The sequence below is a fragment of the Eschrichtius robustus genome, chromosome 18 (assembly GCF_028021215.1).
Source record: "Eschrichtius robustus isolate mEscRob2 chromosome 18, mEscRob2.pri, whole genome shotgun sequence".
NCBI classification, from domain to species: Eukaryota; Metazoa; Chordata; class Mammalia; order Artiodactyla; family Eschrichtiidae; genus Eschrichtius; species Eschrichtius robustus.
The window spans coordinates 78,601,550-78,624,765 of record NC_090841.1 but is presented as its reverse complement, the minus strand read 5'-3'; the positions used below and the strand labels follow the sequence as shown (position 1 = coordinate 78,624,765).

The 23,216-nt window shown below is 41.1% G+C and overlaps 1 protein-coding gene across 1 annotated transcript in view; it reads right to left on the bottom strand.

The window, feature by feature from the left end:
• The window catches only part of MYO16 (myosin XVI), a 406,857-nt gene that overhangs the window by 130,046 nt on the left and 253,595 nt on the right, over positions 1-23,216 (bottom strand). The window contains exons 23-24 of the mRNA XM_068526630.1: positions 6,515-6,590; positions 1,547-1,722 (exon numbers count right to left, since the gene is read on the bottom strand). Coding sequence (XP_068382731.1) covers positions 1,547-1,722; positions 6,515-6,590 — 252 coding nt within the window. The remainder of the gene's footprint in view (positions 1-1,546; positions 1,723-6,514; positions 6,591-23,216) is intronic.

The following is a 23,216-nucleotide window of genomic DNA, read 5'->3' as shown; positions in this document are numbered from 1 at the left end:
TGAATTATCTCGCTTTTGCAGTCCTTCAGGGAAAAGACTAATGGCATCTATGCCTGGTAATGTTTAATAATTAAGGTTAAAAATTACAGTTTGGAGGTGTGTGGCGATTTCTTGCTCATGACTTCCAGGATGATAGAGAAAGGAAGGGCGAGAAGTTTCAGCGAAACCACCAGGAACAGAGATTGAGCTTACAAGGGGAACACTTTGTCCTTTTTATGTAAAAGATGCCATTTTATATGCAATGAGATTGAATTCCTGTGATGGTCCAGTTCTGGAACAACTATATCAAAGGATCCTTAAATCTAGGGTCTAATGGCTAAACACATACACACGCACTCAGGAGCACACACACACACACACACACACACACACATACATTTTTAATACGCTATACACATTTCTGCCACTCTTCTATAATACAGTTGATTTTAATTATGCTTTTATTTTAATTGGTAAGTTAAAATGCATTTCAGCAAGCGACAATGACTGAATTTCTAAGATTGATTGTCCTGGACACCTTCCCAACCATATTTCTCATTTTTTAAGAGTTTTTATAAAGGCAAGCAAAACAAACTGGGCTACAACTGGGCACTGAATTCATAAACTTAAAACATTTCAGTTTTGAAACAACTCTTCACTGAATTTTTTGTTCTATTTTACAAATCGTCAGAATCTTTAGGTCGTAAGTACAACCACGCTGGTGTGGGACGAATACCCATTAAATGGTACAGATGAAACTATTTGCAGGGCAGGAATAGAGACGCAGACGTAGAGAATGGACGTGTGGACACAGTGGGGGAAGAGGAGGGTGGGACGAATTGGGAGATTAGGATTGACATATTTACACTACCATGTGTGAAATAGATAGCTAGTGGGGCCCAGCGGTATAGCACAGGGAGCTCAGCTCGGTGCTCTGTGGTGACCTAGATGGGTGGGATGGTCGGGGAGGGAGGACCGAGAGGGAGGGGATATATGTAGACATACAGCTGATTCACTTCGTTGTACACCAGAAACTAACACAACATGGTAAACCAACTATACCCCAATAAAAAATTAGTATAATGCTGAAATAAATTAAAAATCTATAAAACACAGTGAAAACACTCTAGGACCTGAAAAATACACTATGTCTATATGAGAAACAATTTATTGTTTAGAGACCTGAAGCCTCTGAAGTGATTAATACCAACAGAATAAGGTAGCTAAGTTTATTCCCATTAATCCTATTATCCCTGAAGCTACCTCCCATTCATCAAAAAGACAGTCACAGAGATGAGATGTAAAAATTATGCTGCACAGACAACAAATAAAATGACCGATACTCTATTTGCTATCAAATTCTCACTCCACTGCACTTTCTTATAACCGTCCTCTCTCAGAGGGTTGTACTTTAGGTAAGCAGTCTTTCCTTTAATTCTTTCAATTAAAATATCAATTTCTTTCCATTAGCATTGAGGATTGTGCTTTTTTTTTCTTTAAAAGAAGAAGCAAATGTGCGAATAAGCAAACTTCAAAACAACCAGACATGAATCATAAAAACTCCTACCTTACTAAGTTCTAGATAATTCCTGTTTTCTCCAATCATTGAAGAAGCTGTCATTTTCTTACTGAGCCAGGCAGATTTATGTCCTCTGAATTTAAAAGAAGGAGAGGAAGGTACGAGGGCTCCTGTTGGTGACAGTTTCGACTGGAACAAATGATTGATCATGACATTTTCACTAGCTAGGAAATAAATAAATGAATATCGTAAGCGGCATTAAGATCGTAATTCACGCAAGCATTAAGCTTACACGTCATCCGAGCGTTCTAACCACTGAAACATTCTGAGTGGGGAGGGAATTTAGGAGTCTACCTTTCCTTTTGCCTCTTTTTTATTTTCCCCACTACTCATGACACTGTTTGATGAATTCTGACCTTTTTTGCCCTCGGTCCGCATCCCACGCTCTCCTCTCCCCCACCTGAGCCCTGAACCCTTTGCTCTTGAATTGAGTGGCACCTACTTTCTCCTAACAGCCAGAACCGGATCGGACCTGCTCAGACCTAAGGGGCCTCAGTGCACTTGACCAAGTCATGAAATGGTTTTGGTCAGCAGCTCTCCATTCCAGGAAAATAACTGCCAGGGACACACGTCCCCAGGAAGAACCTCTCTCCGAGTGGAATGCAGACATTGGAGAGCCCCTGTCTCATTCGGTTGTCTCAGCTGTTAGGGGAAAAAGCGCCTCTTTTTCTGATCCAGTTAAGCTGGAAAGGTGAAAGCAAGTTGATATATTAGATGTTAGGTTATAAAAATTCTGGTAATTCTGGGTCCATATGTCTTTCTTGACACCTCAGGGAGAAATGGGCTCATGAATGGATGGACACATTTGAATAGCAAAGTGAAAACCATGTCTGAGTCTATTTATCCCTTGTAAAAATAAAATACAGTGTGTGTGTGTGAAAAAAAAAAAAAAAAAGAGTGTGAGTAAAACTTAAGTCTTCATAATCTCTTCTTGAAAAAAAAAACCATGTCTGTGACAGTTAAGGACCTAGAAGGCATGTTTCTTGTGTTACTTCTATCTGTATGTAGACAGTTTTTAAGCCTTAATTTCCTTTTCTGTGAAATAACCACCTGAGTACCTACTCTGTGGATTCCTGCAAGATTAAAGTGTGATGTAACATGCATAAATCGTTCAGGATCAGTCTTAGCCCATCGGACAGTTGGCAACGTTTAGGAGCAAAGTGGTTTAGTTTCCACCATTTCTGCACTCAGATTATTTTGTTTGCCCAGCTAATATATTTATTAGCAGTGCCGTCAGTGAAAAGTCGCTACATGAATAAACAAATAGGGAGCTAGGAGGAGGGTCAGAGAAGGGAGATACAATTATGGATTGCAGGAAGGCAAAAAGGAGCTCTGTGGTGTTGGGTGGAAATTATAGGTATCACAATAATATACAGCAATATATCTCTCTATATCTATATCTATATATACATACACACATATATATTGAAAATCTATGCCTGTATCTTAAATTTTCTAGTTCTGAAAGGGTCTAAAAGCAATGACACCCCAGTAGCAATGAGTTCACCCTGCCCCCATTTCTTAGTGTTTCTTAACACCATTCACCTCTAAAATAAATCAAGTCTTCTTGGATAAGTGGCCAATTCTGGATTTGAGGCAAGGTAGAAGATCCTAGAACATTTTGGAAAGCCAGAATGTAAGAAAGTGCCACAAAAGACATGAGAACCTGTCAAAAGGACATAGGAACTAGCTTGGAGGGGTTCTCACTGGCCAAGTCTTGGGCAATTTTAGTATCAAAATAATGACAAAACTGGGCTTCCACTTCTTAAAATATTAATGTCATGAAGAAAAAGGAAAGCTGAGGAAATCTCCCAGATTAAAGAAGACTGACAAGAAATGGCAAGTAAACTCAGCAAATGGTCCTGAATTGGGGGAAAAATCATTATGAAAGACATTAGTGGGATAATTGGTAAAGTGTTACATAAACTCTGAATTAGATATTGGTATCATATCAATGTTTAATAGTCTGATAATTTACTGAGGTTATCTACGATCATGTCCTTGGTCTTAGGATATGGACCAAAGTATTTAGGCACAAAGACACTTTTGGCCATTCTCCAGTGGTTCAGAGAGTGTGCGTACTCACACACGCACGCACGCACACAGGGAGATGGAAGGAAGGAGAGAGGAAGAGAGAAAAGGAGAAAGGAAATGAAAAAAGTCAATCTGGGAAAAGAGCATACGGGAGTTCCTTGTACTAATTTTGTGACTTTAAGTTTGAAATCATTTCAAAGCAAACAGTGAAACAATAAACATATAATACCATGGCCTATTTAACTTAATTAAAAATATTATTTATATTTCTAGCTAGTCTGTGGATGGATGGAACCACAGATAGATAGTGCAACTTGGTACTCCCATAACTGGGGAAAAAGGCTTTACTACATCTATAAACACCAGACATAACTATGAACCAAAACATGTAACTGACCTGTTTCTGTCCTTTCTCTGGATCACACACCCAGGCTGCATGAAGGTAAAGTAGGACTACCATCACCCTACGATGGAGATGCCGTCGTGCCTCAACCCTAACCGTAGAGCCCGGCCCGTAAGCTGAGCCAGCGGGAGTCGAGAGCAGGTTCCTCGGCACATTAAAAAGAGAAATTTGGCCATCGTGTGGCCACCTAGAGCCTGAGAAGGAAGTCCCTAGAGGAGAGACAGCTTTGGCCTCCCTTCCCTATTTCTAGGAGTCACTTGCTGCAGGCATTTTTCTTCATGTCACCCTGTATACACGTTGCAATGGAAAGCATCCCTCTCTGGGCTCTATACACAATGCACTGGGTGCCTTTCTGCCCATAAAATGGGCTGAGCTGACTGAGGTGCCCACAGTCTATAGGCGGGTATGCAGAAATGCCAACAGCATCACTGACAATAAATAGTAAATTTTCCTCTACTTATAAGTAGACTTAAGAGTCTGGACTTTAACTCTACCTGCTTCTTTCTGAGTCAAGTGGACTTGATTTCTCATCTTGGGCATCAACGAGGGCACTGTCTGTGTGAGCCGTGCCACCCAGCTCCCTGTCTGCACTGGGCAGGGGTGTCACAGACACAGCTGGATTTGTAGGGATCCTGGCGCAGACCCTGCCTCCTTCCTCACCTGGGAGCTTTTGGATAATATGAGAATTGAATCAGATGCTGTAAGCAGAGTACTTAGAAGGGTGCCTGGAAACAGGAATTATTACTATTATCTATAAATTACACTTGCTTTTAATAACTATTTGCAGTGTCAAAACATTCCATAGATTCATAAAATACTATCACAACCAGGCATCTTTGCTTGTGTGATAGAACGGGTGAGCAACTGTGGCCTGTGGGCCAAATCCAGCCCATTGCCTGTTTTTGTAAATAAAGTTTTATTGAAATACAGCCACATCCACCTGTATTGTCTACAGTTGCTTCCTCATTATCATAGCAGAGTTGAGTAGTTGCAACAGTGAACTTACGGCTCACAAAGCCTGAAATATTTATTCTCTAGCTCTCGGCAGAAAACGCTTGGCACCTCTTACATGAACATATAAGGGCACGTTGTAAATTTTGTCCTCTTGTTCAGATGGATGTATAGTCTTAAATATTTAGAATAAAATAAGATTCGCCTGTTCTCTCTTGGCACTTGTTAGCAAGCATACACAAAAGAATGACTTTAAGATATAGGGACTCTGTTAAGATAAGCAGAATTGCAATATCAGAAGCCATCATGTTTTCTTTCTAAATACATATTCCGTCACCAAGAAATACAAAAAAAAAGGAGGCCTAGTGCCAACTTTGAAAACATGCTGTATGTTAGTTCTTCATAAAATACATGGATTTTATATATGTTATAAAATTTTAAGTATGTTATGAATGAAAGTCCAAATATTTGAAAACTAGAAGGAAGATACTTCCAGTGATAATCAAGAAGATCAATTATCTCACGTCTTTCTTTTTACACAGTATTATTCCAAGTCCATGTTTTTTTATCATTAGTCTCAGCCTTTAAGAGAACTCAATAACCATACATTCTGAGAGGCAAGCAGAATCATTCCCCATGAAAAGCAATATATTGCAACTCTACTATTTGATTTAAGGTAAATACATTCCTCCAGCTGGAAGTGATATGGATGTCTTATTTCCAGCTCAAAGGCATCCAACTATTTCATGAAAGGCTATGATATGCTTCTTTTCCCAGGAATGATAAATGGCTCCATCTCATTTAGAGCAACTTAAAGCACAAAGGTGACACATTTTAATTCGTTGAAGAGGTTATTAAGAAAATGTGAATCACTGCAGAACCGCTATTAAGAAAACAATTACTAGAGGAGATAGAACTATACATATACGTACATTTATAGATCTATATGTAAATATAGAGATATATATAATTATACCACATATAAACCCAGTACATCATTTTACGTATAGTATAGAATTATAGATATATGTATAGAGATATGTATATAAAGTACTAAGGTTCACTAAGTAGATGTCGCCTATAAATTTATATGGATATATACATATATGCATGTGTGTATGTATATATCAATTTGTACCCTCATTTTACTTTGTAAGCATTAGTTTTTTATAGCTGAAAGTACACATGAATAAAATACCACCCTTAGATGTGCTCCAGAGTCATCTTAAGTAACGAAATTCACCCTGCTGTAGCCTAAATAACTGTGGAAGCCATATGCATCTCCATCAGTCTTCACACAAGAGCTTCTTTATATTCACGCGCCAAACTGGTAAAGGTGTTTTATATTTCTATCTGCTAAAAGCTTAGTTAAATTATGGTTTCTACTAGACTCCAAATTAAGTTGTAACCAGTGTGTAGCATGGCAAGATCCATTCCTTATTATTCTGGGTATTAGAACACAAAAGATAGTTCAATTATCCTTAGCTGGTGGCATATTTTATAGGACCATGTTCAGAGACAGAGACATAAAGAACGTGTGGCATTTTAACCGTACGGGGAAAACTTACTTTTCATTACAAATAGAAGATTCTGTGAAAGGGAGTCTTTATTTTTTTCAACTGCTCCAACAATTTCATACGTTACCTGTAATAAAAGAAAGTGGCATAATTACTAATGGTTAAACATGACCACGAAAGTAATTTCCTTTAAAGAATAACTTGACTCAGCGGCAGTTTTAAATTATTCATAAGAGCAGTGTCTTCAGGTCTTAGAGTTCTCGCTACAGGCAAGTTCAAAGCTCCCATTCCCAGGCTCTCCTTCTGCACATGGAGCCAGGGATGCCTCCTCTGCTCTGATTGACGGAGCCCTCCTCCAATCGTGAGTTTAGGAGAAAGGGGTGCTGACTCCCAGCCATCATAGCCTGTTTATTCTGCAAAACCCTCACCTGCTCAGAAAACTCTCTAAACCAAGTAGGAAGACTTCACGACACCTTGGGAGGGAAGGAAATGAGGCGTCAGTTTGAGAAATGGAGTGCTGTCTTTATTTAAAAACTTAAAATAGAGCTACCATATGATCCTGCAATCCCACTCCTGGGCATATATCCAGAGAAAACTCTCATTCCAAAAGATACATGCAATGTTCACAGCAGCACTATTTACAAGAGCCAAGATATGGAAGCAACCTGAATGTCCACTGACAGATGAACGGATAAAAACGATGTGGTATATATATACAATGGAATACTACTCAGCCATAAAAACGAATTAAATAATGCCATTTGCAGCAACATGGATGGACCTAGAGATTCTCATGCTGAGTGAAGTCAGAGAAAGACAAATATTATATGATGTCACTTATATGTGGAATCTAAAAAAAATGATAGCAAATGAACTTATTTACAAAAGAAATAGACTCACAGATGTAGAAAACAAACTTATGGTCACCAAAGTGGATAGCAGCAGGGGTGGTGGGGGGGGGGGAAGAGAGAAATCAGCAGTTTGGGATTAACAGATACGCACACTACTATATAGAAAATACTAAACAACAAGAACCTACTGTAGAGCACAGAAAACTATACTCAATATCTTGTAATAACCTATCATGGAAAAGAATCTGAAAAAGAATAGATGTTGAACAGATATGTACATATATATGTATGTATGTGTAACTGAATCACTTTGCTGTACACTTGAAACTAACACAACATTGTAAATTAACTGTACTTCAGTAAAAAAAAAAAGCGTTCCTTTGGATCATTTAAGCAGTGAATAAAATCTGAAGTCCTTAAAACAAAGAAAACTCAGGAAACAATTAATTCTGGATTATTCAAAGAACAGTTTTTTTTTCTGTCACAGTTTACTGACGAACTTTTTTAAATGACTTTATTGTCTGGTTTTGCTGGTATTCCCATCTGGCCTGGGAGACGTGATTTTTGAAGAGAGACGTGGTTTTATTGTCTCTCTCAGCCTCAGCCAAGTGTGAGTTCCCAAGTGTGGTCCTGAGGGCCAGATCAGCCACGAGGCCCATCAGGTTCAACAGCTGCTGCTGCTTCACCACGGTTGGGTGTCACAGGCTGTCCTTTACCCCAGGTAGACCAGGACTGACCCCAAGGAGGGCATCTGGTCAATGATGTCTCTTCGTTCTGCATCACCATGAGGGAGTGTGGGTGGTTAGACAAGTGAAGGTGATAATCACCCGACTCCTTCGGAAATTTTAACTGGACGGCCCAGAGGATATTGTCTCATTGGCAGCAAGATGGAACTAGACAGAAAGAATCCATGAGAAAGAGGCTGAGTGGCCGGTGAGAGGAAGCTAGAAAAAGGCCACATGCCCCCCAGTGAGTCTTGGTTCCTACCGGGTTTTCAAGTTCCAATGCCTAACTGTGTCATCCTTACAATAAAGCCTTGCTGAGATTTTATTCTTTGCTGTCTCAAGAACCTAAATGGCACAGAAATCCCAAGATACCCTCCAGATCCCCAGATTTTCCAACATGAATTTGGATCAGAAGACTGCTCGAGCTAAGAGGCAAACAACTAAACAACTTTAAGATACTTCTCAATCATTATCTAATTATCCAGTTTGCCCCTAGGCCAGAACATGGCTTACCAATATTAAAATGTAAGCTGTATGTCATGTTACATATTACACATTGTTGAATATAAGCAATTTTTACATCATCTAGAGCAGTGGTTCTCAACCAGGGATGATGGTGACACTTTCAGTGCCTGGAGTCTTTTGCGTTCGTCACAACTGAAGCGTTGGAAGGACACGGGTGCTACAAGCATCCTACAGTGCCCTGGACAGCCCCACAGTGAAGAAGTATCTGGCTCCCAGTGACCATCGGATTGGGGTTGAGAAATCTTAACCTGGAGTTTGGCTTCTGCATGCCTTCCTGTATTAGACACAGCAGTGCCCAGAGACCACAGACACCCAGCTAAGCTGCTCTTCATCTATATGGACTTTGGCAGGTTATTTAATGTCCCAGAGCTGATCCTACAGTGTAGGGTCCTCCTCTGTACCGTTCCAATCTATAATTCTAGCCTCTTCTTTTCACGGGTATCTGATGATTCTGAAGTAAACACACACACACACACACACACACACACACACACACACACACAGTTGGACTACCTGATTTTTTCTAAATACATTCCTTGCCTGTCTTTGCTCCTGTCATGCCTTGCTTTGTGATGGGCCTTCTTCCTGTACCTTGAGGGAGTGACTATGGATTGCTCAGCTCTGTCTCTGCGGCAACAAGCAAAATGCTTTGTCCACTGGGCAGATTCATTTAATATTTGGTGAAATGAACAAAAAGGTTTCGTTATATTGTGACCACATATAGCATAACATCGTGCTGCCCCTTTTTATTTAAGATTATGTTGATGAGTCTTTCATTATCACAAGATCATGTGCTCTGGGAAGTCCTCATGAATGGCATCCTGGTTGTACTTGGATAGTTAGACAAAAAACTAAAGGTCTCCCATTAAAACTAAAGTTCAAAACTTCCCAGTTGGAGACACCAGCAGGAGAAGTTACGTGGAAAAGATACTTAACAAAATCCATACAAGTGCAAACACTCAAGAAGGGCAGTTTGATGCTTGTAGGAAGCATGGAGTTGGGCAAAAGTTTTTACTTCATATAAAATTAATGAGTCTTGAAGCAGGTGAGCTTAATTATTTTGAGACAATGGGAAAACTGCTTTAGCTCTTTGAGTCTTTCTTTATGTGCTAAATTAATATTCTGCAAAGGCATTCCAAGTTTAAGAGCTTCTGAGCCTATTCCTAAGACATGGATGATTACAGTATTGATGGGATTTGAGTTGACAGCTCAACAGAAGTATTAGACATTACCCCCCAAGATAGCTTATTTTATCATAATTAATGCAATAATGCTAACGACTGTGTGTTACCTAAACTTGGCATTAGTCGAATGCTAACACATGGTTCCATATCATGGTTTTTTTTTCCTGGTCCCAAATCTGGAATCGAGTATTTCCTCAAGGAGCCCTTTCATATTTTATAGGAAAATTGAAATTAGAGACCTAGAGGTGCACAATAGCGTAGTATTATCGAGCTAGTCAGTGTTTCTAGGACTTTTCAGGGGACAAGCTGAGAAATACATGCACACAACACACATATGTGTGCACACACATCTGAGATGGGTTTATTTTTTTCATTTTAAGGATAAAATACAATCTGTTTCCAAACTTGGCCTTTTAACCATGATGATTTCCTCAATCCAATAAAGTTTGGTGTTGGCCTTGTCAAAGGCAACTAGAAAATCTACATAAATGATATCCACTCATGCCCGTTTATTATGTCCATAGATAACCTGCTCCCATCACCTTTAAATACTTCTTAAACTTTTAATTTTGAGATAATTGTAGATTCACTGTTCTAAGAAATAACACCGATAGAGCCGGCGGACCCTTTACCCCATTCCCGCCAATGATAACATCGGACAAAACCATCACCAGTAGGATATTGACATCAGTGCAGGGAAGACTCAGGACTCTATTTCATATGTGGTGAATTGAGGTCATTTGTGTTTTGTGAGGAACTGGTCCACTTCATCTAAGTCGTCAAATTTATATGTGACGGTTGTTTGTAGTATTTATTCCCTTTTGATCTTTTTGCTGACTGCAGGATCTGTATTCATATTTCCAGTTTTATTCCTGATATTAGCAATTTGTGTCTTTTCTCTTTTTTCTTTGTCTTTCCTTACTGGAGGTTTGTCATTTTTATGGTTATTTTAAGAGAACCAACCCTTTGTTTCATTGATTTTCTCTATTTTTAAAAAAATTCCATGCATTTTGCTCTCGGTTTGCTCTTGGATTGCCTTTCGTTTGCTTGTTCTGGGTTTATTTTACTTTCCTTCTTCTAGGTTGTTGAGGTGGAAGCTTAGATTACTGACTTGAGACTTTCCTCTTTTCTAATATATGTATGTAGTGCTATAGATTTTCCTCTTGGCACTGTTTTAGGTCTGTCTCAAAAGTTTGACACGTTGTATTTTCATTTTCATTCAGTTCAACATATTTTTGGATTCCCTTGAAACTTCATTTTTGATTTATGGATTACTTAGAAGGGCATTTTTTAGTTTCCAGGTATTTGGAGATTTTCCTGTTATTTTTCTCTTCTTGATTTTTAGTTTGAGGAGCCCATTGTGATAGGAAAGCCCCAGTCTGTATAATTTCAATCCTTCGGAATTTTAGGTTTGGTTTATGGCCCAGAATATAGTCTTTCTTGAAGCATGGACTTGAAAAGAATGAGTATTCTGCTTCTCTTGGTTTACACATCTATAAATGAGCAGATCCCGTTGGTTGATGGTGTTGAGTTCTTCTACATCCTTTCTGATTTCCCACAAAGCTGTTCCATCAATTGAGAAGAGGACGTTGAAGTTTCCCACTTAACCTTCTGGTTAGCTGACCTCCTCTGAGAGCGCTCAGCCGGGGAAGAGAGGCACAGCCTCATTACTGTCAAGTGGAGAATTCGGGGTCCCCACTCAACCTCATCTGACACAAAAGAAGAAAGGATTCTCATTGCCGCTGGGTGGGCAGGAGTTCAGGGTCTCCACTGGGTCTCCAGGCACACCTCCCTGGCTGCAGGGTGAGTAGGTGGAAGGGGTCGACGTGCCTCTCTACTGCTTCCTACGTGGGCACGGGGAGAGGGGACCTGCGGCGGGTTACCTCTGGGCAGTGGCGAGAGCCCTGATCTCCCCCCACTCCTCTGACATCACCCCCTCCCCCCAGCAAGGAGGTGGTGGCACAAGACAAATGCAGAAACTTCGCACAACGCTGAAATCTGAACTGTGCCTAAGCATTTCAAAACTGCACATTCTAAAAAGGCGCACTGTCATTTTAATAAAGGTAACTAAAAGGTTTTGGGTTTTATTTTCACTTAAAAAAATTATAGCAAACGAGTTGGCCACAGCCAACAAAATGTATAATCTGGATGATGATAAGCACACATTTTCTTTTAGTCCTAAGTTAACACGAGAGCTAAAAGTTAATTTTCAGAAGAAGACGTGCATAGAAAACCAAAAATCTAACTCCACGATCGCTCGTGTCGAATCCTTGGTAGACCCTCACTTTCCACAGAAAGATGTCCACCTCACTGAATACAATCCCTTGACATATGGCCTATTTCCAGGTGCTCCCCTTTCTTTTTAGAAAAGTCCTTTCCAGCTCCACCAGCTGCCAAAGCCGAGTCTACTTCTCAAGGCCCACGTCTAGGTAGGAGGCATCAAGCTGTACTGGAAAGAGGACCAGCCTTGCACGGCAGCTGCCTTTTGGGCTCCAGCTTCAACCAGGCCTGGTGCCTGGTAGGTAAGGACATCAAGGTACTGAGCCTTCCTGATTTCTCGTTTCCAGAACATGGATGGTCATGTCAACCTCTCTCTCTCTCTCTCTGGGTGATTTTGAAGACGCATGAAAAAGTATGTTAGTCCTAGTTTTGCATAGTACCTATCGTTTTCTAATCAGCAACCCCCATATCTGCTCTAACGCTCACCTGTACCTTCCTCTCAGCCCTGTTCCAGAATGTTTTTACATTATCGCCCCGAGAAGGACTCACGGAGTCATCTACGCCATCCAACTATGAGGTTGCTACATGAGCTGCCATCCGAAAAGGAGGCGCTCATCCTGTAGCTGTAACGCCATCAGTCAAAATTCATTTATTACCTTACAAAGAAATTGCTTCCGAATAAAGCCCATCTCCCTGGAAGAGTAAAAGCACATTACACTCACCAGCCACCTAGCCTCAGCCTCCGGACCTCACTGGGACCACTGGCCTGAAGAGGCACTAAGGTTGCATAGAAGCCATGGGTGCTGCAACACTGAGTGGGAAAAGGCCACCCCATTGGGCTCCTGGTGGTTCAAAGGGCAGTGAGCCTCCGAGCCTAGTTAAATGGACAGAGGAATCTGTATGAATGGGAAAACAGCAAGGAGAAAAAAATGTACCCTAGGAATCACCCTAGCTCTGTGAGTCTGTGATGCCAGGGTGACACATAAGGCCTGTCCTGTCTCAGCCGTGCCACTCGGGAGGGACGTAGCGGGCACTGCTAGAACGGCAGGAGCAGGTTTCAGGCATGGGCCTTTCTAGGTCACTCAGGACAGCTTCTCTGCTCTCAGCCCCACCCCTCCTTTTCCTGCTGGTTTACTGTTTGGGGGATGAAAGGAGAAAAAAAACCTGAAAGTCACAAAAGATAGAGGCCAGGATAAATGCTCTTTTTCCCCCTCTGTCTTAACATAACTGAAACTCAGGCTTGTTTTTTGTTTTTGTTTTTTTTTCCTCTGTAGGATTCATGCTATAAGTGACAGCATCCCTCATGCCTGTAACAGAGAAATTTATATGCATACAGGCCCATACAAATCTTAACGAAATTGTCATGTAGTCAAAGATTTCCTTTGGAATGATTCCATTCAATACAATGGCTCCAAAGGAAATTTAGCATTTTCCTCACGTTTCAGCAGTTAGCACACTCGTCTACATGCTGTGGTGAGGATGCCGAGAGAGAAGAGTGCAGGCTGGGGAGCCGCGGCCACGCGCTCCTCTTCTGGATGTACTCGCTGTAACACTCCGGCACTGCAATACGTACAATTAAAAGGAAAATTATGTTCGCCGTACATAAAAACGGGGGTTCTAAAACTTCCGCCATGGCTGTGAATCACAATCCGTCAAGATACTTAGTCTCCTGGGTCCACAAAGGAAAGTCCCAAAAGGCCAAACCACACGCATTGTCTTCCCAACTGGAGGCTGTCAAGCTCAGCTTTGGCTAATCTCCAAGGAAACTGAAGTGCAAGGGTGAGCGAGTTCCAGGGAAATGGCTCCATCCACCATCCCTGATTTTACTTCCCTGAATTGCAGGGAGAGAAGTTGGCTTGCTCCACCTGGATAAGGAAAGCACGGGGTCTGCCAGAGCTGGGGCCTAACATCCTAACGTCTGTGGTCTCAGCCCCGCTCCAGGAGCTGGCACACAGGAGGAGGGCCACGCGAGGTCAAGGAAGGTGTGCCAGTCTGCCGTCAGCTCCACTTCCCGTAGGACTGTCTTCTCCCTTCCCATCTCCAGCCGCAGAGGAGGCAGCTGCTTCCCACGTCTCTGGGTCACCTCATCGTCTCCCATCTGTCTCCACTTTTCCTGTGGAACCTATTGCCTGTACTCCTTTTCTTCTGCTTGAAAATTTGGAACAGTTTCTTTTTCAGGCTAGACCCCGGCTGACCTCCACCAGCCCCAGTTTCTCGCTCTGTCTATTCCTGTCTTGGTGCTGACAGCTCAGCTGCTTCTACCTGCTCTGCAGCTCAAAAGGACAAGGAGAGATACCGTGTTCGTCACTGTTCAGGACACCTGACGAGAGATAACGAAGCTCTTGAAGGTATGACGGAAAGCCAAGAGAGCAAGGCAGGCCTAGAAGGGCGGATGGATGGATGCAGACAGAGCGATAAAAACTACTCATTCTGAGAAGACTGAGGGTGCAAGGAGATAGCATCGCAGCCCGTGAAATGAACCACATGTGGCGAGCGGAGGGGGTCTCAGCGTACCTGCAGAGAGGCCTCGCAGGTTAGAGAAAAAGAAATGGAAACAAATAGAGCATGGCACTGTAGGCTAGAAACGTAAATGTCACAACCAATTCTCCATTCAGGCCAGAATCAGGAAGCCAACAGGAAACCACCTGAGTGGGAAAACAAGGGTGGAGAATTCTTAGGAGAGCCTTTTGTGGCATCACTTAGGGATTCGCTACCTAGACTTCCTGCGTCTTCTTTGTCCTTCCTTCTCCTACTGGGCTGAGACGTTACCCATTGTAACATATAAAACGCTGCATTAGAATGAGAGCCTTTTCCAGAGTGGACACTCCACCTTGCAAGGCAAAATGTAAAGGACTAACTGAATTGCTAATTATATTACCACCTAATTAATGTAGCTCCGATGTGGAAATCTGTATTTCCATGTGGTTACGTGCTAAAAGTTCAACTTCCTCTAATGAAGCTACCCTCAGTGATAACTGGGGCATTTCAGGACATCCCAGACTACAGCATGGACGGCTTACATGTGCTTCTGGCGGCACTGATATTTCCTTTATATATGTGTGTGTGTGTACATATTTCTCTAAGTACGGTATTTGACTTGGACGTCTCTGTCTATCTATGGATCTATGGATCTATTGCTCTCACACCAATTTGAGTGCACAGCAGTGATTGCTTTATACAGCAGGCAAATAGGGCCATAAATACTTTTACACAGTTTCTTCCCCCAGCCCCTAAACCAAGAGGGAGGAGACTTCATGGAATGCCCTCATACACTTGGACGATGTCCCAGCACTTAGGGGGACACTGGGAACGGGTGATCGACCCCCACTAAGTAGCACAAAGTCAGAGATGGGCAGGAGGATGGGGTGCGTGTGAGGGAAGGGACAGCCCTGCTGCAGGGGGAGGGGCCGCTGTGTGTCAGCTCCAGAAAGTGGAGAGCAGGACATATTACGCTTTTTGATGAAGTACAAAGGGTGTGATGAAGTTTCCTCATCTGGTCCACAATCCCAAGTTGGGTTACATTCTGCCCAAGAGGCTATACGTGAGGCTGAGAGGAGTGGGGTCCGGTGGAGAGCGTCTGTGGGTGAACATCAGAAACCAGAGCCCCAGGGGAGCAGCCAGCTGGGGGGGAGGGGGAAACAGCGTCACCAAGGGCACGGGAAGGGCCTCAAAGCCCCCCCAGGGGAGCGTCTCAGGGACACATGGAAGCACCCAAGCCAGCATCAGCCCTAAACTTCGAAAGGAGTCGTGTGCGTGAAGCCATATTGGGACGAAATGAGAGGACCCAGCACAAGAATAAACAGAAAACAGGATGCTCCCGGCCACGGTCCCGTGTCTGCTGTGTGGCTGGGGCTTGACGGGACTAAACTGTCAGCTAAAGTTTGTGGTTCTGATCGCTATACAGGACCAGAAATTCCTCGTCGCTGAGTTGAGTCCGTGAGCGCCAACGAAAGCAAATAAAGGACTCTCTATTACTTAGGAGAGACCAGCAATATCGCTGGAGCTGCCTGGGTTTTTTATCTGGTTAAAAGGAAGGGCTGTCCCAGCTGAATATATTTTTAAAAAGTGGTGTGAACCCAAAATAAAAATCGAATCCTGATTAAATCTCCCGAGTTGTGCATATTCAACTACCAGGTACACGAAGAACGAGAGTGTTAAAACGGTCTGGAAGATCTGATTTTTAAAAGAGAAATCAGAGTTTATTCTTCTACCAAAGGAGGTAAACTGGGAGGTAAAAATATGGAAAAGAAAGCAGGCATCACCGCCACTGTTTCAGGACTATTATTAACAAGTCGAATCAGAATAATCACATTTAATTCTGGACAGTGTCACCAGGGAAACAAGAAGCTAAATGAAATAAAAGCAGTTCATATGCCTTTAAGTAAAGCTATTCATTCATCCCTTTACTCATAATTCACATTTCTTCCATTAGTTAGTGTTAGGAGACGGTTGAAGGGACCCAAGAGGGGGAGGTGATGTGACCTCGGGCGCTGGAATACAAATGAGGGATATTTGGATTCTAAGGGTAAGTGGGGAGAGAGTAGCTTGTATTTGGTAATTAACTGGGTTTCTGATTTTACCATGAGTTGAAAAGTGGGACAAATACGGCAAATCAGTTTTATTTACTTTTTTGAAGTCAGTTGAGAGAGTGTTGGGGAATTTAGTTTAGTTAGCCACTGGATCTGTTAACGTGAAGATGCCACTCAAGCAGAGATACTAAAAGTAGACCTGTAGGTGTGAAGCCCACAGAGAAACAGACTGGAGAGACATGGGAGCCATGTCATCTACGAAACTGAATCATGAGAGCATATAAACTCCTAGAAAGAGATATAAAATACTCTCCTGGGAATCATCAATATTTACAGAATGTAAGTAAATTCACTCATCAGTCAAATTCATAACCCCCTTCTCCACCATGTTACTTACATGATGCAAAATATAATCCCTAGGAAAGAGGTGGGATTAACAGCTGATAAAAATGGGCAACTTTTGAGATAGACTCTTGAGTTCACTATAGCACATCAGAATGTGTGTAAAGATTGGATTTTAGCAAAAGAAATAAGATCGTTTTCAGTAAATATAAATGGGTCTGATAATTTTTCACGCCTGGTTTCAGCTTTCTATCTGAGGTCTGCTGAAAAATGTCTGGATTTCATGCGTAGTGGTAAATTGATCTCTCTCTTGCATCAATATTTATAAGCAGAGGCTTCTATTTTTTACTTTTCCATTAAGCGATTCCATCTAATAGTTTTGCTTGCTCTCATTCTGATTCACTTTAAGTTGATAAATACTAATCAACAGAGAAAGTTATTAGAAGCACATAGTATTACTGTTAAGAGTCCTTATCTAGATATCTAGATTCTGGATATGGGCATTGAATTAAAATTACCACAACTGAAATTTATGAACACGCTTCATTGGTTCCTTTTAAGGAGAAAAAATACCAATCAACTAACAATAAGATATCAATATTCTAGGAAATCTAAAGTTCCCTATTTATAAATGTCTGTCAGCCCATGAAGATAAAAGAACCAGTTAAATCTTTGAAAAAAACGGGAAGATTCCCTAAATAAGAGCCTGTATTTTCTCTTCCTAATGAAACTCTGGATAAGGAGACATTTATCAAGTCTACAAAAATGTAAGCCAAAGGTGAAATTGATAGAAGAAATGGAGCACGAGAAGCCTGGGGGAGTTAATTTTTGTTTTTCTAAAAGTTTGCCCAAGAGGTGAACAAATACAGATGTAAATTAGGCTCTCTTTGTGTGGGTCAAAATACCTTTGTCAAATAACCTTTAATAGTATCAGTCTGGCTTGGACCAGACAGGTTTCATCGTTAGGTCTGGGGATTCTGCCTGGAGAAACTTCCTTATTGATGAGTTCATCTCCTTTTCCCGTTGATTTAAAGGTTCACTCTCAAAGAGTCTTCTTGGGAACACTGTGTCCCCACCAATCTCTGGAGGTGAAGGCCAGGAGACAAGCTACAGAAGGTGTTCCTGACACAGGTGACACAGGGAAATTGAAGGGACCAAGGTTTCACCCACATACATGTTATGTAAACACGTCTGAGGGCAAAGAGGTCGGCTTTCATCCCTCTGTCACCTAGAATGTACTGCAGCCTCAGTGAGATAGAGATCTCTGCTTCTCAGACGTCCGGGCAACACCATAAATCTCAACCGACATATTTCAAACTTAATTTATTCCACAATAGGGGTAGATCCTTTTTCAAGGAGAAGGGAAAAAAAGTTCAGGTATTTTATAGACTGGCCACAAATCAGTCTTTTCCCCACATCACTCCCATCAGCAATGTTTTAGTAACTGGGTTCCCCGAAAGGCTTGTGGAAATCAGTGACATGATGATAACGATTAGGGTCTACAGTCTGGGATTAGGACTTTATCCACCTCACCAGGATGTGATTTAGGAGGATGGAAAAGGAACCTTGATGAATACGAGCAAACCCCACCCACATAAAGACGCACCCACGAGCACATTATATAACGCGCTGTACGTTTTCCTTCTGTTGTAAATTACATCTTGGATTATGTATGTAAATTGCAGAGAGCGCTTCAATTTTCTTAAGGAAAATGATATTGAGAGGACCTTTAAAAATCTGCAGTAAAATTTCACACACCTGTATGCCTGATTAAAACATTAGTCATAAAGCTAAATGGTAAAGAATATAATTTTTTACAAAAATTCTCTTTAATCAAGGTAGCGTTACCCATCACAAAAACCACCTGTATAGTCAGTGAAAAACAGAATGTCACATTAACATAAGGTGAAACATTTATCTAAATATTTTTTCTTTTAATATTATAGTTTCCATAGATAGAGACAATCTCAATTTCCTGCACTTACCTTCCACTGAAGTCTTTCAAGTGTGATAGGAAGTACAAGAAAATATCATACTATAACTTTGGTGGTTACATATTCCTTATCATCTGCTAAAGCGATATTAATAACATCATGATAAATAAAAATAAATATTCTAACACATTTATAAAACATTTATTTATGCAACGTGAGCACATTTATAAGATACAGGAATTAACAAATATCTTTCTTAACTAATCAAGGACATTTACCAATGATTCAATTTGAGAAAGTCAGTTGGGCCTCTAATATTCTCAGTACAGCCAGTTGATTAGGTAATTCCCAAAATATTTTCAGGACTTCGAGACTTGTGATTGACGAGTTTAAAATTTTGCCAAATATGGTGGTATTCCTGCGTGGAAAGACCTTCAGCGGTTGTTGGGGAAATAGGACTCGCATCTTTGACACAACGTCTCAAAACAGTTGTACCTGCATTGATTGCTTGCCCACCACTTACCCTTCAGAACAAGTTTACGAGGTTCATAAGTATATTCCCCTTAGTTACAAACTCCATGGGTATGTTAGCTGAGGGTCAGTGTACCCCTCAAAGTCACAGCAATGGAGCCCCTAGTGCCCCAGTGCGTCTTCTCTGTTACACAACACAGATTTCATGACTGAGATAATAAACACTAAGATTTCAGCACATACCATGGTGGAGAGAGAAAGATATGGGGGTGGGGGGGTGAGAAAGCTGAGACACCATATTGTGACCTACTGGTCTGTAGTGGGTTGACTGGTGTGCCCCCAAAATTCATGCCCACCCAGAACCACAGAATGTGCCCTTTTATGGAAATAAGACCTTTGTGGAGGTAATTAGTTAAGATGAGGTCCTACTGGATGGGAGGGGACCCCAAATCCAATGACTGGTGTCCTTAAAGAAGAGAAAGGGACACAAAGACACACGGAGAGAGAAAACCTCGTGAAGATAGAGGCGGAGACCTGGGTGCTGTGTCTACAAACCAAGGAACACCAACTGCTGGCAAGCCCAGAAGCTGGAAGAGAGGCTTCCAACAGATTTCTCTCGGAGCCTGCAGAGGGACCCAACCTGTGGACACTTGATTTTAGACTCTGGCCGCCAGAACTGTGAGAGGGGATACGTTTCTACGGTTTTAAGCCATGCTGGATGGGGGACTTCGTAATGGTGCCCCCAGGAGACTCACACATAACTGTATAATATTTGGTGAACCACTAAACCCCACCAAGGCTTACTTCACTGGAAAACTGACACAGTAACATTTACAAAGAAGGTTGTGGTGAAAATGTTTCCCAGGCACTCTGCAAATTGAACACTGCTAGGTAAGTATCAGGTGTGCTTATTGATGAGGGAAGAGACAGAGCAGGGAAATTTGGATCAGGCCAAGAACTTGGCCTTGGGAAGATGGGTATGATTTGGAAAGAAAGAGGAAAGGGGCATTACAGGTGAGGAAACCATGTGAGCAAAAACAGAGATGGAGAAATGCCAGAGTCATTTTCAAATGTATCAAATGTGTTAAAAGAAAACAAAAACTACAACGCTACTAGTTAAAACTCCTCACTGCTTTTCTAATCTGTAAACATTGACCCAATGAACACGTGCGTTAGTTTCCTGGGGCTGCTGTAACCAGCAACCACTCTGGAATCTGGCATCCCTGCCCTCCTTCCGTGCTTCTTCAAGCTTCTGGTGGCTCCCGGCCTTCCTCGGCCTGTGGATACTTGTCACTGGGCTTAACAGATAATCCAGGAGGACCTTCTTGTCTCAAGATCCTTGACTTAACTACACATGCAAAGAGCCTTTTCCCAAATAAGATCCCAGTCATAGGTTCTAGGCACAAGCACGAGGACCTGTCTTTTGTGTGGGGCAGGCACCATTCCATCCACTACGATACTTACAGGTGTGGAAACAGAAGGAGGCTAAAACACAGGCACGTCACCTTAGGTAAGAGCCACACCCCAGCATGATTTGTATAAATCATCAAGGCCAGTCATACAACGGGACACTTACCCGAGATCCCAAAAGAATCACTTCATGCCAAAAAAAACATGATCATAATAAACAACGTTCAGACAAAGACCTTGCGAGCAGACACCAAAGAAGGTCAAATATGTAAGTGTCATATATTTTATAGCTATTAATCTTGACCTCTGTTCTCATGAATTTAACTTTTATTACTTCAGACTGCTTTGCTATCTCTTAATCAATTTCCTTTTCTCACGTTAAAATGTAGGAACTTCAAAATACTATTTCCTATTAGAGTTTAGGAATCACCTTCATGGAAGTTCAACTTTCCTAAGAGCCAACGTCTTTTGCCAAATCCTAATTCTTCTTTCCTTCAAGATTCTTAATTTTAAAAGCCAATAAAATTAGACACACGTCTGGATTTCATGCTTATCCATCATTTAAATCACTACAAGAAGTTTAAGAGCAATTCCTAAAACAGGTAACCCCATATAAGGTTTAAAATTTGCTAAAACAAATAACAACGATAAAAAAACACACAACTCACAGCTTCCTTAATTCAAATTCATGCTCATTAGTGAGACCCTGTTAATACTTCATGCACAGCCTCATACCATTTACTTTAAAATATTTCTGTAATGGAGATTGGAAAATACACCACGCTCCTATGAGTAATGAAAAATTCAAATGTGTTTAGGGAAGATCTTCAGCTACAATTTAAATAACGTTGCTTAAACATTTCTAAAAGGACTTCTGAGCCTCTGCTCCAAATGAGATTCAGAAGCATGGCAGGGTCTCGCAGTCAGAGCAGAACAGTCACATGTGTGGGTCTCTGGGGGCAGGAGGCTGGATGTCAATATCATCACCAGCAGTAATGATCGTCCTTCCTATGAGATAGGGCATGTTTTTACTAACAAAACTAGGTAAACCAGGCATGGAGGGGCAAGTGGTGATAAGAACTCTCTAGCACATCCATCTGGCCAAAGAAGAGACTACGAACAAACCCACGAACCCCAAAGCCATTGAGGTCTCCTCTGGGATCAACTTTATCATCAAAGAGCTATTCAGGATTGCTCATCCTACTGTCCAAAATAGACCCTGCCTGCTGATTTTAAGCCAATTAGCTCTTTGCTACATCTCCTGATTTATAAAATGCAGAATGTGCTGCTTTCCTTGAAAATGCAATAGCTCAAAATTTAAGTATACGAAGTTACATCTGATGATTAGAATGGCATATGGCTTGACATATTGCCACAAATTACATAGAATCTATACTTTAACATGTGAATGAGTCCTCAGGGAGTCCTTGGGCTAAGACTCTTTAGTACATCTCAGTGAAATGAAAGACTTTTATAAAACCACAAACTTGACTCCAATTATGGAAAATCCTGCTTTAAAATATACAGGTGCTTTTACAGGAAATTTCGTGATTCCACAGGGCTTTAGCTATGTGGCAACTAATCAATTGGCTTTCTCTGCTTTGCTTTATTGCTATCAGAACTCAGTGAAATGATTCCATTCATTCAAACTCTTCATTGTTTTTCCCCAGATTTTCTTAAAACCATTGACATTTTATTAGGTGCTTGTAGAATACTTTTTAAATGCAAACATACAATAATTAGCAAGCAAAATTTTATTCCAAAGCTTGGTACCATTCAGTTTAATGCAATTATCACTTATTGAACATCTAGTGTATCTTCAAGATACAATACAAACACACTTACAAGGCGGGTCAGGTATATACCGACTGAAGATAGCTTCCACGAAACTTACAGAAAAATAATTTTCCAAAATCATCAGTTATACCTTATTGTAATTTTTCAACTAAATCCTATGAATTCAACAAATTATTTTTTTTAAGCATCAAATAATTCATTTATTCATCAAATATTTATTGGTGCATTTTATGTGCCAGATACTCTCCCAGGCACTGGGGATTATCAAAGAATATAGAAACAGAGATACTTGCATAATAAAATGTCCATCAAGAGATGAATGTCTAAAGAAGATATGGTACATATACACAATGGAATATCACTCAGCAATAAGAAAGAATGAAATAATGCCATTTGCAGCAACATGGGTGGACCTAGAGATTATCAGACTAAGTGAAGTATGTCAGACAGAGAAAGACAAACATCATATGACATCACATATGTGGAATCTAAAAAGATGATACAAATGAACTTATTTACAAAACAGAAATAGACTCATGGACATAGAAAACAAACTTATGGTTACCAAAGAGGAAAGCGGGGGGGTGGGGGGGGGGTGGGGGGGGGGATAAATTAGGAGATTGGGATTAGCAGATTCACACTATTATATATAAAATAAACAACAAGGACCTACTGTACAGCACCAGGAACTATACTCAATTATTTTAGAATAACTATACTCAATATCTTAGAATAACCTATAATTCTGAAAAAAAAAATATATAT